The following is a 14,597-nucleotide window of genomic DNA, read 5'->3' on the forward strand; positions in this document are numbered from 1 at the left end:
ATAAGAATTTTAGTTCCAAAAAAAAATTCTGGTTTGTATTTATTGGACTTGCCTTAAATATATATTTACTTTAGAACTACTGACATTTCATCCCTGAACATGATATGACCGTTATTCCTCTCATTAAAGTTTCCTTTTGTTGGAATAATTCTTAAATATAATTAATTATTTTTTCTAATTGTTTGTCTTTGATTTATAGCAATATACTGACTTTGGTCTTTTGAGTTTGTTATCTAGCAATCCTTCTAAAATCTGTTTATTTCTGATTATTTCCGTGAATTCCCTTTGATTTTCTATGGGGATAATCCTTTTATTTGCCAATAACAGTTGTTTCTTCCTTCCTAATCCTTATACTTTATCGTTCTGATATCACTGTGCTGACAGCACCTCCAAAACAATGTTTAATAACAGTATTGATATTGGGCATCTTTAACTTGTACCTAATTTTAAAGGAAATCCTAGCTGTTTGCCATTAGGTATTTTGTTTACTAACAATATTGATAGAGACACTTTATCAAGTTTGCTAAATTTTTTTGATGAATGAATACTAATTGCATCAAATGTTCTTTCTGCATCTATTGAAGTACTCATATGTTTTTGTTCCTTAATCTGTTAATGTAGCAAGTTACTTAATAGATTTTGTCATGTTAAACTGTTCTTGTATTTCCGAGATCAACTTTATTTGATCATGTTGCGTTTGATATGTTTGCATTGCTTTTCAATACCAGATTGTTTGTAAATATTGTAGTATTTTTGCATTCATAAGTGAAAAATGGCATATAATTTCTCTTTCTTATAGAATCCTTATCTGATTTGGGCATCAAGGTTAGACCAGTCTCATAAACTATGTTGGATATTATTACCTCTTCTTCTGTTTTCTGGAACAGCTTGTTTAAGATTGATATTAACCGCTGTTCATCTCTTTGTTCGTACGTCCAAATTGACACTGCAAGTCACCACTAACACCAGCTTCTGGTGACACACACAGTTTTGTCTTGCTGGAAGTGTGTAAACAGAGAACCTTCTGTATTTAAAGCCGGCCCTCTACTCCTACCTCTTGCACTGGTCCTCACAGCTTCCTTTTGTTTGCCCAGTTTGGTAGGAGGGAGTTCAGAGAAGGCCAAGGCAGAGCATGAGAAAGAACTACAGCTCACTCCAGGCCAAAGTAGCTTGTTCATGTTTCATCCGAGTGGCAGAAATCCAGACCAGTCTCCCAGCACGCCTCCTCTGGGCTAAAACCTAAAGAATTCACATATACCTTAAAGGGTACTTTTAGACCCATTTTTGTGTTTGCACATTTAACCTTAGTAAGCCCAGAACCACCTCTGAAAGAAATAATAATTAGCACCTCTTATTAGCTAAAATAGACATTCTTCATTGTTCAGTTGGGTGGAAACCAATAGGCTCAGTGTTTCTGAATTCGTATCAGTCTTTTAATCATAGCAGGGAAGAGCTTTTACCTGTTGCTCACTTGAAAAAGAGTCTCTAGGATGCTGTAAATCTCCTAACCTAAAGCTGTAACTGGGAAAGTGAACAAAAAATATATATATACAGGATTTTAATTACTACAGTGTTTATAACAAGGAACTGCTGGGAGCACGTTGAATGTCAGTAGGAGATTTGTTAAATTGATATGTGCATAAAATGGAACCCCATGTAGCAATTAAGAAGCACATGGGAGACCAGTGTGTCTTCACACGCAATGATTTCTAAGCTCTACTAAGTAAGAAATTCCTAACCTATCCAGTATCATGTTGTGTCTTTTGTTTGTTGCCTGCTTTCTTTTTCTCTCTGCTTGTCACTTAATCCATGCCAATATGTTAGCTTGTTATGATGGAGCTCTGTCCTAGAAATTTTTAAATGGTCCCTTCAAAGGACAAAAATAAGCTAGCCTATAGAAACTAGTATGGTAGCTATTTTAAAAAATAGCAATAACTAAACATTTAAACAGATGCCTTCATTTTTCTCTGGATAAGTTTCTAGGTTTTAAGTTTCTATTATTTATGTTAAATATATCCAAAACGTTGCCATCATTCTTTTTAGCTAAATATTTAAACCTTTTCAAGTATTTTATTGGTGAAAGTTTAGAGACGGAGTCTTTTGAATCCATTGCTCCCGTTAGTTTTGTTTGCTTTGCCCTTCCCCTCCACACCTCCCAGCAGCGTCTCGTGTCCCTCAGAGGGGAACAGTCTCTCTGGGGCATCCTAAGGAGGTGTGCCTGGAAGGAGAAGGTGTCATCACACCCTCTTGTTTCAGTGACATGAAGTGACCTTTGTGGATTGCCGTAGAGTAATGCTGTTTTGATACTGCCTAAAAGCTGCTGTCACCTCTTCCTCCCAAGCCCCAAGCCAGAGCTAGCGTCTTGACCACCATTAGAAATCGTGAAGGAGTCGGTAAAGGTGGGACATGGGAAGTACAGTTCTTGGTTGAGATGGTATTGAATTTCTCTCACTCTTCACATGGCAAGATCCAAAACCCACTTTGACGAGCAAGGCTGGAACAGACTCACAGTCCCCCAAGATGTGGAGATGTCTGTTTGCCAGCTCCTTGTAGACCCTGCCCTTCTGTGAAGACGTTTTTTACATTTTTCTAGCCAATCAACTCATCACCTGAACCCCATTAAATATTTCCCTTAAGGACAAACTGTTGGCCTGAACTCTGAACTGTCCAGAATACAACACTCAAACCTCCCTTGGTAACATTTTCGGGAGCTGGGCTTCCCGACCATTCTCTCTTGCTTGGTGCCTGATCATGGTTAATGAACAAGACTTTTTCATACCCCTTTTACGCCGTTCCCACCAATGCCTGATTCTGAATAGGGCCGTGCATGCTGGGTAGCGTCTCCAGAAAGAGCTGCCAGGAGTATATGGCTGAGAGCATGGGCTCTGGGATTCCCGTGTTCGGATGCCAGCCCCACCACTTCCTGGTTATATGACTCTGGGAGAGTTTTTGTTTTTGTTTTAATTTCATTCTTTTTCAAAGTAATACGTATACACCATTTTTAAAGTTAAGTGCCACCACAAACTTAAACAAAAATAATAGTCTCCTGCTCTCTCCCATCCCCAATATCCACTCCCCCAAAATAATAATGTTTAACTGTTTTATTTTATTTAGCTCCACGTTTCTAAAGAACATGATTAAAATGCTTTTTTACTGATTTTTCCATGTGAGGCACCGACTGACTTCCTACCGTGGAAGACAAAGGCTTAGCTCTCTAACCCCCCATCCCCGTCACACACACGCGTGCTCGTGTGCTCACTCTCTCCCTCTCTCTTTCACCCACTCACTCTTCCCTTCTCTCATTCCTCCCATATCATTTTGTATTCAACCACTTTGCATTATTTACATAATTATTGTCATCAATATTGTATAATATCATTCTCAGCTGAGCCTCATACTGAGTCTGTTTCCTTTCCTGTACCACTTGTTTTCCCTGGAGGTTTGGATGTCTCACTTCTTTGTGGGGTTAGTTTCCTCTGTGTACATCTATTGTTATGCAGCCCCAAACTCTTCCAGGGCCACGAAAGGTCTGTGTTTGATGTGTTGATGTGTTGGAGCGTGTCAAGAAGTTCAGTGTGTTGTTACTTTTTTCTCTTTCTGATGATGTTGTTTTGGTATCTTTCTGAAGCTTTTAGAAGACTCCCTTTGTCCATGGTGGTCTGAAATATGACTACATGCTTTCTTACAGATCTTTTTCATACATTGTCCTGCACACCCTATTTGCCTTTTTAATCTGGAAAATTTTCTTCTATTTTTCCTTTGTTAATTTCTTCCCCTCAATTTTCTGTTTTTCTTTGTGGAATTCTTATTAATTGGGTGTTGGTACTTCTGAATTGATCATCTGATTTTCATTATCTTTTCCCCCCTTATTTTCTCATATATATATTCCATCTGTGACTGAGAGGTTTTCTCACCCTTTTAAAACTTCGATGGAATTGTTAATCTCTGTCGTCATTTCCAAGAGTTCTTTCTTGTTCTCTGAATACAGATATGGATAGATATATGTTTCTATATATGGTCTTGTTTCATGGAGAGAGAGAGAGCGAGCGAGCGAGAGCGAGAGAGAGGATATCTATATCTATATCTAGATATATATAGGTATAGAAATACATTAACTCTGTGAGGACATTAGTTACAGATTTTTGGAAATTTTCTTCTGTTTTTATTTCCTCTGAGTTTATTTTTTTGTTTTAGTCACTTTCATGTTAGAAGCTTCCTTTAATGTGTGGTGAACCTTGGCTATTCATTCGTATTTCGGACTAAAGCACTAAAAACTAACTGGGAAGATTGGGGGGAGGGGTTAGGACTACTGAACGTGGGCTTCTCTACAGGCTGATAAGGCGTGAGCCCAGCATTTTCATTGGCAGATCCCCTGATGTTCCAATGTGATCTGTAATTTTTTTCTATTGAACGAGTCAGTTCACTAGAGAGATTCCTCCAGCCTTCTGCTTTGGGGTGGAGCCTACATTCCAGAGATCTGGAAACCAACAAGTGAAGGAATCTCATGGTTTAATATGCAGACTTGACCTTAGATTCCTTCAGTCTGCTAACTCCGTTAGTAATTACCCTTGTTTTACAGTTTCTAAAATTTTGTTAACTGTTTTTGTCTCTCCCTGTTCTCTCTGTCCTTGTAGATCTATCTATATATTTTATTCCTTTGTTATCATTTTAGTTGGGTTGAGAGAGAGCAATAAATGTATATGTTTAATTTACCATAGTTCTGAACAAGTTATTTAAGTTCTGTGTGTTTCAGTTTATTAATCTGAGAAATGGGAGAAAATGATAGTCTCCATTTCCCAGGATAGATGTTAGTTAAGATGAAGCCAGAAAATCCATTGATGGTCTTTGCTGTGCTTAGCACACAATATGCATCAAGAAATATTAGCTCTAATTTTATAAATTATAAAGTAGTAATAAGTTATAAATTGTAGCAGTGTCGGATGAATTGTCATCGCAAATGAGTTGAACATACCAATCAATGTGAAAGAGGTAAAAAAAAACACAGCCATTTGCCCTATCTCTCTGAGGTAAAATGTTATTATCCACTTTAGGGAGATGTGGGAAATGATGTTCTTAGCTTAGTATCAACATTTATTATTTAAAAATGACATTAGTCAAAACACATGCTTTTCATGAAATCTGAAATGAGTTTCAGACAAAGTCAGTAGCAACCTTACTGCCAACAAAATTGTTAATTATTTAACATCTTGTAACTCTTTTAATCAATTAAATTATTTTTCTGCTTATTGCGTTTGAATTCAATAAACCTGAAATACAATTAACAATAATTAACTACCTTGGTAGAATTGCTCCTTTATCAATATTTATTAAGCCCTTGCTGTATAATCTGTGATCCCTGAGTTTTCTGCCGATATCGGAACAGATCAATGAGCAAACAGGTACTATCAAAAAAACAAATAAGAGATCTCTCTGAGCCTCTTCTGTAGCATGAGATCAATGGACCAGGTGAACTGTCCATTCAGATCTAAAATGTGATCATATCATTTTTACACCCATTGCTGTTGATTAAGCTTTGATTCAAATTTGTAACCCATTTCCAGAAGTGCTTGTGTGTTCCTATGAGCCCAAACACACATAGTAGACACATGCACTTTGTGGAGCACTACATTGTATAAATTACCCAATGTTGGTTGTGTCCAGCCTGATGGAGAGAGAGAGAGATAACTCAGATCCCAAATCTTTAAATTCTTGACCTGCCGAAGAAGATTTTACCTTAGTGGTGTTCCTTTAAGTGTCCAACCTGGACACATTCAGCTGTGTCCAGTCTGAATCATTTAATGACCAGAGACAAGCAGCATTGTGATTTGAGGATACAGAGAGCTTAAAACACACCAACACACACACACACACACATACACACCAGTAAGTCTATTCAAGGAGTAATCAGGAAAATTTTTAGATTTCTTAGAAAAATCTTAATACTTAAGAAGAATCAAGCTGTAGCTTTCTAGCTTTCATTTTTGCTTTGAGAGAGCAAGGTAATTCTCAATTAAGCTTAAAGACCTAGCTAAGAATTTTATTTCACATTTGCTTGCTCTCAGATGCAGGCAAGTACCAGATATTTGGTGATGTCAGAATTATGTTAATGAATCCCTTCCATACAACTCTTTGCCCATGTACATATTATCTTCTGTGTAGTTCATGTATGTTCATTGTATCTCCCCTTAACTTCGTTTTTGAGGCCCAAGACCAGGTCTTTCACACCCATCACAGAGACTAGCACAGAATAAGTACTTGACTCATGCAAATTGATCACGTGATCGACAAACATGGTGATTGCAAACGTCGTCTGTTCCACAGCAGGCCTGGCCAAGCGGGACCCAGCAGATCCTGCTTCCCCCGGCGTGGCAGCAGCTGACTGGAGTGGCCACCCACACATCAGTGCAGCACGCAACTGTGATTCCCGAGACCATGGCAGGCACCCAGCAGTTGGCCGACTGGAGGTAAGCAGGAGAGCAGGCATGTCTAGGCTGGGAGGCAGGTCTGCCGCTGACCTACAGAGCTGCCAGGCTGGCCTGTGCCCGAATTCCCTGATGTGTAGAAAGCTTTTTCAATTAAAAAGAATATTGTGTGGGTGGGATATGACTTCAATGTGAGGAGAGGTCATTTTTAAATAAATGTACCAGAAAACAAGAAAATCAGCTTCATTACTTTATGGTCAGTTGTCACTTTCAACCCAAAATTCAGTTACATCATTAAACCACCACTGTAATTCACTGAATTTGGCTCTAGATGATTTTTTATTATTGCTCAGAATTAAATTCCACTCCCAAAAAACAATGATTTGTCATCAGTGAAAGAATGCAGAAGAGAGAGTCCCCAAGGCTCCTCAGCAATTCTAGAAAGTGTTCTCAAGGTGTCTGAGATGCGGGCACACTGGAGGCTTCTCAGCTCTCCCAGGGGAAGGCTTGACAGATGGGGTTTGTTTCGAACGGCAGACTCTGATTCGTTTGCTGAGTGTGGCTCTTCAGTTAACACGTGGTCATAACTTACAGACTGAAGTCCACTTTCCACAGACCCCAGAGGCATCCAGCTGACAGCCACCAGCACGTCCTACCCCCTGCATCTGTTTCCGGAACCCACCTATCCCCCTGGCTGACTTCCTTACCCACCATTGCTCTGTTGTTTTACAGCCACTTTCCACTTTGCCTTGTACCTCCGCCCACCCCATCCCAGCACCACCACCAGTGCAGAGCCAAATGGCAACCCCCCCAAGTTGTCCCCAGCTCCCCATTCCCCATAAGAGGCAGTTTGGGCTCTCATTCCGCCCAAACATTAGGGCAGGTCATACCCCTCACCCTCTGACAGGCTCCATACCAACTAGGGGCCTCCCCCGCAGTTCCTTTTCTGACCTAAAGGCCTATTATGAATGAAGAGCTCTCAGTAACACGTAGTAGAGCTATAAGCCCCCAGTCAAGCGTCAGCTGCAGCTTCCTCCATTCCTCCATTTAATTTTCTGACTAGTGAAGAGAGTATATAGGCTCTTTCCCACAGCCCCCCCACCACTCACTGACAGCCCCCCATGTCCACCCCACTCATTGGTAAAACTGGGTTCAATCCTGGCTCTGCATGGCCTGGGCGAGTCTTAACCTGTGTGAGCTTGGGTTTCCTCTTCAGCAGAATGGAGATAATAAGGGTGGGGATCATCCTGCCTCAGAGGATGGTCGGGAGGCTTAAATAAGATAAAATGCAAAGCACTTGACCTGAATTTAACATGTACCGTACCGGTGCCTGGTACATGGCAGGGAACACATAAGTCTGTTTCTTCCTTTCCGCTACTGGCATCGGTTCATGCTCAAGACCACGTCCCCTCTCCAGCTTATTAGGAAAACAACCAAGTGGAAAACATTTGCCCAGTTTTTCTTTTTTCTCACCCCTTTCTCTCCTAAAATACCACCTGTATGCTGTACTCCTTCTTTCCTGTGTCTTTGAGCATTTATACCTCATTTAATTTCAGCAATATTCACATACTCATTCATACATATTTTCTTATTCCTCCTCCCTCCTCATCTGTTAACCTGGTTACCTCAGAAAACACTTAAAGCCGACACACTTTCTCCATTTCGTGTGTGGACCAAAGAGCATCCATAACCACGGCTAATAAAAGAAAAGTACCAATGCTAGACCTGTATGAAAGGAAAAAGCCAGTGCTGTCTGTAGAATAGCAACTACAAAATAAAGAAGCTATAACATCATTTTCTAAAATCCATGTAAATGTCCAAGATTATCAAAATCCCTACAAAAGTGTCCTGCGCTTTCTTTTTATCCTATTCATCCTGTTCCCCAAGTTGCAAAGGTAAATTGTATAATATTTTTAAAATTCAAATAAATTTTCCTGTAGCTTTTTAAAATGTATTAAGTGGGCTTTTATGGGCAAGTCTCTGAATGAATCACCACTTCTAATATTTCTGTGGGAAAACAAGCCTTTGCGTTCTATACAACCCAGACCATAAGACCTTTTGAAACAACCCACCTTCAGGACAGTGGCTGCCAGTATCTCTATCAACATGTCTGACTGTTATTAGTTTTGATTTAATGCCAAACTCCATACTATCACGTGTAGTCAGCCTTCAGTGCTAATCGCTGACTCAGCGAGCATGTAATTAGCGGATCAGCGGCCACGGGCCTGAGCGTCACGTGAGCCACTGGGAATTCAGAACAACGCTAATGCCGCCTGACGCCAAACGCATACGGCTCCCAGGCTTCAGTTTGTTTTCCCACATAAACTACGATTTCCTCACGTATAAAATGGCATCACTAAGACATCCTGCCTGCCGCACAGAGCGGGTCACCTGCTGAAGCCACTCCGTAAATTCTGTAATAAAATACGCAGCACAATCACCTGCTCAGGGACTTGAAGCGCTGAGGGAGTATTTCTCTGCTTCTCCCAAACGTAAGCCAAGCCCGCGCACTTGGGTTCTCCCCCGAAATGTCCTCTTTCTCATGCGCCAGAAACCGTGTCCCTGCCGCTCCTGCAGAACAGCACGGACTTCACTGCGCCTGGGACACGGTCCTGATGCGCTCACCTGGCGAGGCTCATCCCGTCACCAACCCCGCGAGCCACTGAAATCACCCACTTTGGGGCTTAATTTGGCTTTTAACTGGGGTGGGGGTAACCTTTATCTTAAAAGGAAGCCCTGTGTTTAGAAAACCAATAACGAGCCTTTTCCCACTTCCTTTCAGGAACACACACGCTCACGGCAGCCATTACAATCCCATCATGCAGCAGCCTGCGCTGTTGACTGGTCACGTGACCCTTCCGGCAGCGCAGCCGTTAAATGTGGGCGTGGCCCACGTGATGCGGCAGCAGCCAACCAGCAGCAGCTCCTCCCGGAAGAGTAAGCAGCATCAGTCGTCAGCGAGGTAGGTGGCGAGGGTCTACCTGGGGGTGAGAACGCGCTGCAGGTCCCAAGTCCGCGGCACCTCGCAGTGTTAGGGAGCATCCGCGCGTGCGCCGAGTCTCGCGCGTGGGACAGGGAATGGCCCGCTGAGTGCTCTCGGTCACGGGTCTGAGGGGGGGTCATTCTGCGGCGTGTGCAGGTGTCCACCCGCCTCTTGCCGCCCCCTCCTCCGGCCTCATCCGCCCCCTGAGGCCGGCGGCCGGGAGGCCCGGTGCTCAGTGCCGGGGCCGTGAGCGAGTCTGTCCCCTGCCCCTTCTCTGGACACTCGGACTCACCCGGGAAGTCGCGCGGTGGAATCCGTAATAGCTTTTCTTTAAAAATAGTCATCATGTGCTTTTCTTGAAATCTGAAGTCAGAAATTTAAGTCATGTCGCCGCTCACTTCAATATAAGCAGTGACTTTTGTTAATCCTGGACGCTCACCAGCAGGAGAATAATCTTGCCCGTTCCCTTTCAATCCAGTCTCATCTCAGTGAACTATTAAAAATCAAAACCGCGCAGGCCACGTGCTGCACGATTCCGTATGTGTGGCGTTTGGGAAAAGGCAAAGCTCTGGAGACAGAGACCAGCTCAGGAGCTGCCGGGACGAGGGCAGGAGAGGAGGCGGTTGACGGGAGCGTCAGGGAACTTTCCAGGGGGGAGAAGAAGCTCCGTGTCCGGATTGTGGTGAGGTTACATGACCATACGTTTGTCACAACTTATCAAACACTTCAAAAGGGTGACTTCCTGTACCACAATGAACCTGAATTGTTTTAAAAAATAGAGATTTCCAAACAAACAAAAAAAAAGAAAGAAAAGGTCAAGACTGCAGTGGCAGAATTACCCTACGTGTCTCTGAGAAACCCTGTCGTGGAGGAACCCAATTGCTTATTAGGTTAGTTAATAGGTTAATTAAGAAAAGTCCAGTATACAAAGTGTCTAGCAGAGTTGGGTTTTCTGCTTCCTCAGACAGCCAGGCACCGGAAGTGAAGCCTGCCTTTTTTCATTCTCATTCGGAAATTAATACAAGAGCTGACTCCCTCCAGTTACCATCCTTCAAGAGTCCTTATTTGGGTGTTGCTGACAACTCAGGGAAATCCACCTTAGGTCCGTGGCAGGCCTCCAAAATGCTTTTATTTGGCAGCCCTGTGACAAGACACCCATGTCTTTATTAGATTGGGCAGCAACATAGGCCACCATCTCAATCCTCGGGCTCTGTCGTGCCCAGCGAAGTAGGCCGTCACACAGAGCACTGGTCTGACCCAGGGCTGATGCTCGCATCCTTGTGGCTCACCTGGGCCAGGTAAGAGCCTCCCAAATTGTTGACAAGTCCCTCCCTGATGCCTGCTCACCATGCAGCTAGCTTTCTGAGGCTCATTGTCAGTGCATTTCAAGATCAGTATAATTCTAGTGAAAGTGGTGTATTTGCCTATCTTTAAGACCAATGCCTTAGGCAAACAGCCTGAAGACCAGAATGTTCTCCGTGTTTGGTGGTGCAGCCAAGCGTACTTTTCTTTAATAATGCCAGTGGAGATATTTTAACTGCTGGAGTGGTGAAAACATAATCTCAAAATTGTAACAGTAACAATAACAAATATATAGGTTTATGGTAAACAATGATATAGTCTTATCAGTAAAACTTATTATTACCAGCCTCCCAAAAGGAACAAGTAACGTATCTGACACCAACTAAATAGAAAATTAAATAAATTCATCTTTATGGAATTATTTTCATCTTACTGCCATCCCCGTAGCTAGAAGGTGGAAGAGTCTCTAAGGACATATCAGGTTGGCTTTGGTCTCACTGTATAGATATGACCCAGTCAGCAAGTGTCATTGGGAAGGGGAAAAGGTCAGGTGTTTTTTCCCTAAAGTTACTGGAAATTACATGGACTTATTTCATGAGGAGTCTTGACTTTATCAAAATCAAGATTAAAGGGTCCCTTTCTAAGCACACCTTTTCCTTGTCCTCTTTTCCCAGTTTTTCATTACAATTGAAACAGACTTGTAAGCTTCCTATGAGGCTCGGGTGTCAAAATCCAGGGAAAGAAATTTTTTTTAAAATTATACACACACAGCTACTTTCATGGTCATGTCTCTTTACCAGAGGAAGAAAGAGGGAAAGCTAAACTTTCACCAACATTAGATCTTTTAGATCTAGACACTCTTAAGAAATGAGAGCTTTAGTTTATTAAATGGTAAACCAGCCATTAGCAAGGAAATGAAAGCTTTATGTGGTAAATACCATCTCTTCCACCAAATAAGACCTCAGGGCGTTTGGGAGGGTGACCAGACAGAGCTCAGGAAATCAGGCCTTGCCCCGGGAGATGAGGCTGCTTTGGGGCCGACACACTTACATCCTGGGCAGTCACACCTACCCCCACAAGACCAGCCCATCTCGGGCACAACCCTGCCCCTTCGTAGAGCCCTGGCTGTTCCCTTTGTCCTGCTTGGAGCTGGCACCCGGCGCCACGCCAGAGCCCTGAGAAGGCCAGGCTGCTGTCCCATCTGTGTAGGGACTACCTGAAAGAAAGCCCTCTAGAGGCGGCCACTTACCTGGTTACAGGTGAAGCCTGAGTGCCCTCACCCTCTAACTTCTTTATGGAGATTTGGCAAAGCTGGGGTTTCTAAACAGTTAGGCTCCTTAGAGGGCGCTGCTGGGCTGACCTTCCTCTGTGAGTCTGTGTGACTTTGTTGTTACAGAAACGTCTCCACCTGTGAGGTGTCCTCCTCTCAGGCCATCAGCTCTCCTCAGCGGTCCAAGCGTGTCAAGGAGAACACACCACCCCGCTGTGCCCTGGTGCACAGCAGCCCGGCCTGCAGCTCCTCCGTGACATGCGGCTGGGGCGACGGGGCCTCCAGCACCACCAGAGAGCGGCAGCGGCAGACGATTGTCATTCCCGACACCCCCAGCCCCACAGTCAGCGTCATCACCATCAGCAGCGACACAGATGAGGAGGAGGAACAGAAGCACGCCCCCACCAGGTGAGGCCTTGCCGCCTTCAGACTCCAGGGAGGACCAGGACAGGTGTGCACTGTGTGTGGTGGCTCACACAGAGATGGTTATCTGTGGAGCGGGGCCACTTTCCATCATCACTCTCTCCTTGTCCCTAAATTGTAGTTTTGCCACGTCCTGGAGTCCTAAAGTGATTTCAAGGGAACGTCGGGCAGATTTTCCATAATTGTTCAAAGCCAAAATAATTTTGAATCACTTTGGTCTTAAAAAATAGTTATAGGCTCTATACATTTGGGGCACTTGAGACCATAAAAATCAGGCACACGATGCCAGTGTATGTCAAACCCCGTAAGCTTAAGAAGCTCTGCCTCAGGCTATTGAATTTATTCCCAGTTGGTCAGACTATTTCTCTAATATCACCTTGGCTCTCACAGAATTCAAAATAATTGTCCAATTAATCAGAAATTTCCCTGTGTCTGATTAACCCAATCTTTCAAACTGCCAGTCGGCTCTTCACCCAGAGAGCATTACTGTTTATTCCAAAGTAGTAAGAACTCATTTACTCTCTGTGCTTCCTGGGAAGAGGGAAGAAATATTATTATATTTGCAAGACTGTTATCTCTGGCACCAGAGCCTCTTTCTACGTTTTCCCGCTGGACTTGAGCAGAATGCAGTGTGTGCTTGGGATGCCTGGTGAACCCCTGGAATTGGTCCCTCCGGAAGGGTGGGTCCCCTGGCCTTCTGCACCTCCAGGGGCCCCGGGACTTTGTAGATGCAAAGCCTCATGACCCCGACCTGCTGGCTCCTCACATTGGGACCAAGGGCCTGGGAAGGGAGGCCTACCAGCCCCAGGCCACACACCCCAGGACCGGATGCAGTTAGGCCCGAATTACTAATTCCTGATTGGATGCAATGTCATTAATTAGGCATCAGAAGTCCTTTTGATTAGATAATAAATTCCCACGCTTGAAATCATCAGGAAATATACAGATAGAGTGACTAAAACATTTTTGGGATGGCTGCTCCCCCGTGGGCGTCCCTCTTCCCAACTTTATCATCAACTCATGTTTTGTTTGGTTTTCATGGTTGGCCTAGCATATGCCTCATTGGGGTGTCCTCTATCCCCGTTTAATGGCTCAGCCTAACCGTCAATGGGTCTCAGTAAAGAATATAATTGGAGCACTGCTGGTCCTAGCATTGCACCAGGGGCCAGAGGGGCCACCGGGTCTGGGAGGCCAGGCATAGTGCTTCACTCCCCACCTACCTACGCCAGGCCTGGCCTCAGTTTCCTTTTTAGTAACAGCCCTAGGTGGAGCCAATACTCCATCCTCCCCGGTGCCTCATGCCCCCAGCCCAGAAATATTATGGACCCAGGCAGTCCCTGCACAAAGACAAAGGCTTTTCCCAGCCCTGGACCGGCCTCCAGCCTGGAGAGGCCCATCCACACGTGTGTAGCATTGGGCATCAGGCGGGCCCAACAGCCTCACACAGCCCTTTGCCACAACTGGAAAAAAGCAGAAGCCGTTTAAAAATATGACAGTTGATTAGGTTGGAATATCATTTTTGAAGTATGAGAGTTGAATTGGCACAGACTCTCCACACACGTGCTCAGGAGAGAATTGAATAGCATGTCTGAGGAAAGAGAGGACGAGGCCACTGTCTCTCCAATCCGAGCTGCCGGGTCTGAGAGCACCAGGCACAGCCGAAGCACAACCTGCTCCCGCAGCAGCCCCCAAGGGTCCGGGAAGAGACAGTGCTCAAGTGCTGGCCAGCACGTGAGGACCGTGATGTAAATGGCTTGAGACATAGGGGAGAGCAGGGAAGGAGCCGAGGGGCAGGGACACGTGTGAGGAGCAGCCACCAGCAGTGACAGTGGGCCACCGAGTCCCAGAGCGTCATAAAATGAAAAATATAGGGGACTGCCCAGGATAATGAAATGTACCCGAGACGAAACAGCGAATGCAGGGAACTGCAGGTAGAGACCAGAGTGTCATCGCCAAGGGTTTCAGCTCTCCGCAGTTGTGACAGGAGAATGAGATGTAGTGTTTTCTGGAAAGATCAAATGACTTGCCTTTAAAATCTGTTCTAGGGCCCAAGAAGACAGGAAAGTGTGTTGGAGTCTGAGTAGGATAAAAAGGAAACCAGTAGCTGTTTTATTTATAGAGAAACGACTGTGTGTAGTGTGATCCCATTATTGCGATTACATTTTGGAATAAGAGAAAAATGGGGTGGATATGATTA

The 14,597-nt window shown here is 44.1% G+C and overlaps 1 protein-coding gene across 8 annotated transcripts in view; it reads left to right on the forward strand.

Annotated features, from left to right (window-relative positions):
• The window catches only part of HIPK2 (homeodomain interacting protein kinase 2), a 175,200-nt gene that overhangs the window by 133,212 nt on the left and 27,391 nt on the right, over positions 1-14,597 (forward strand). For 5 of the 8 annotated variants that reach the window (XM_074315303.1, XM_074315296.1, XM_074315297.1 and 2 more), the window contains exons 10-12: positions 6,322-6,464; positions 9,205-9,384; positions 12,104-12,385. In XM_074315303.1, the coding sequence (XP_074171404.1) occupies positions 6,322-6,464; positions 9,205-9,384; positions 12,104-12,385 (605 nt within the window). The remainder of the gene's footprint in view (positions 1-6,321; positions 6,465-9,204; positions 9,385-12,103; positions 12,386-14,597) is intronic. The other 3 variants (XM_074315298.1, XM_074315299.1, XM_074315302.1) reach the window with 1 other exon arrangement.

Source organism: Rhinolophus sinicus, linkage group LG11 (assembly GCF_036562045.2).
Source record: "Rhinolophus sinicus isolate RSC01 linkage group LG11, ASM3656204v1, whole genome shotgun sequence".
Taxonomy (NCBI): domain Eukaryota; kingdom Metazoa; phylum Chordata; class Mammalia; order Chiroptera; family Rhinolophidae; genus Rhinolophus; species Rhinolophus sinicus.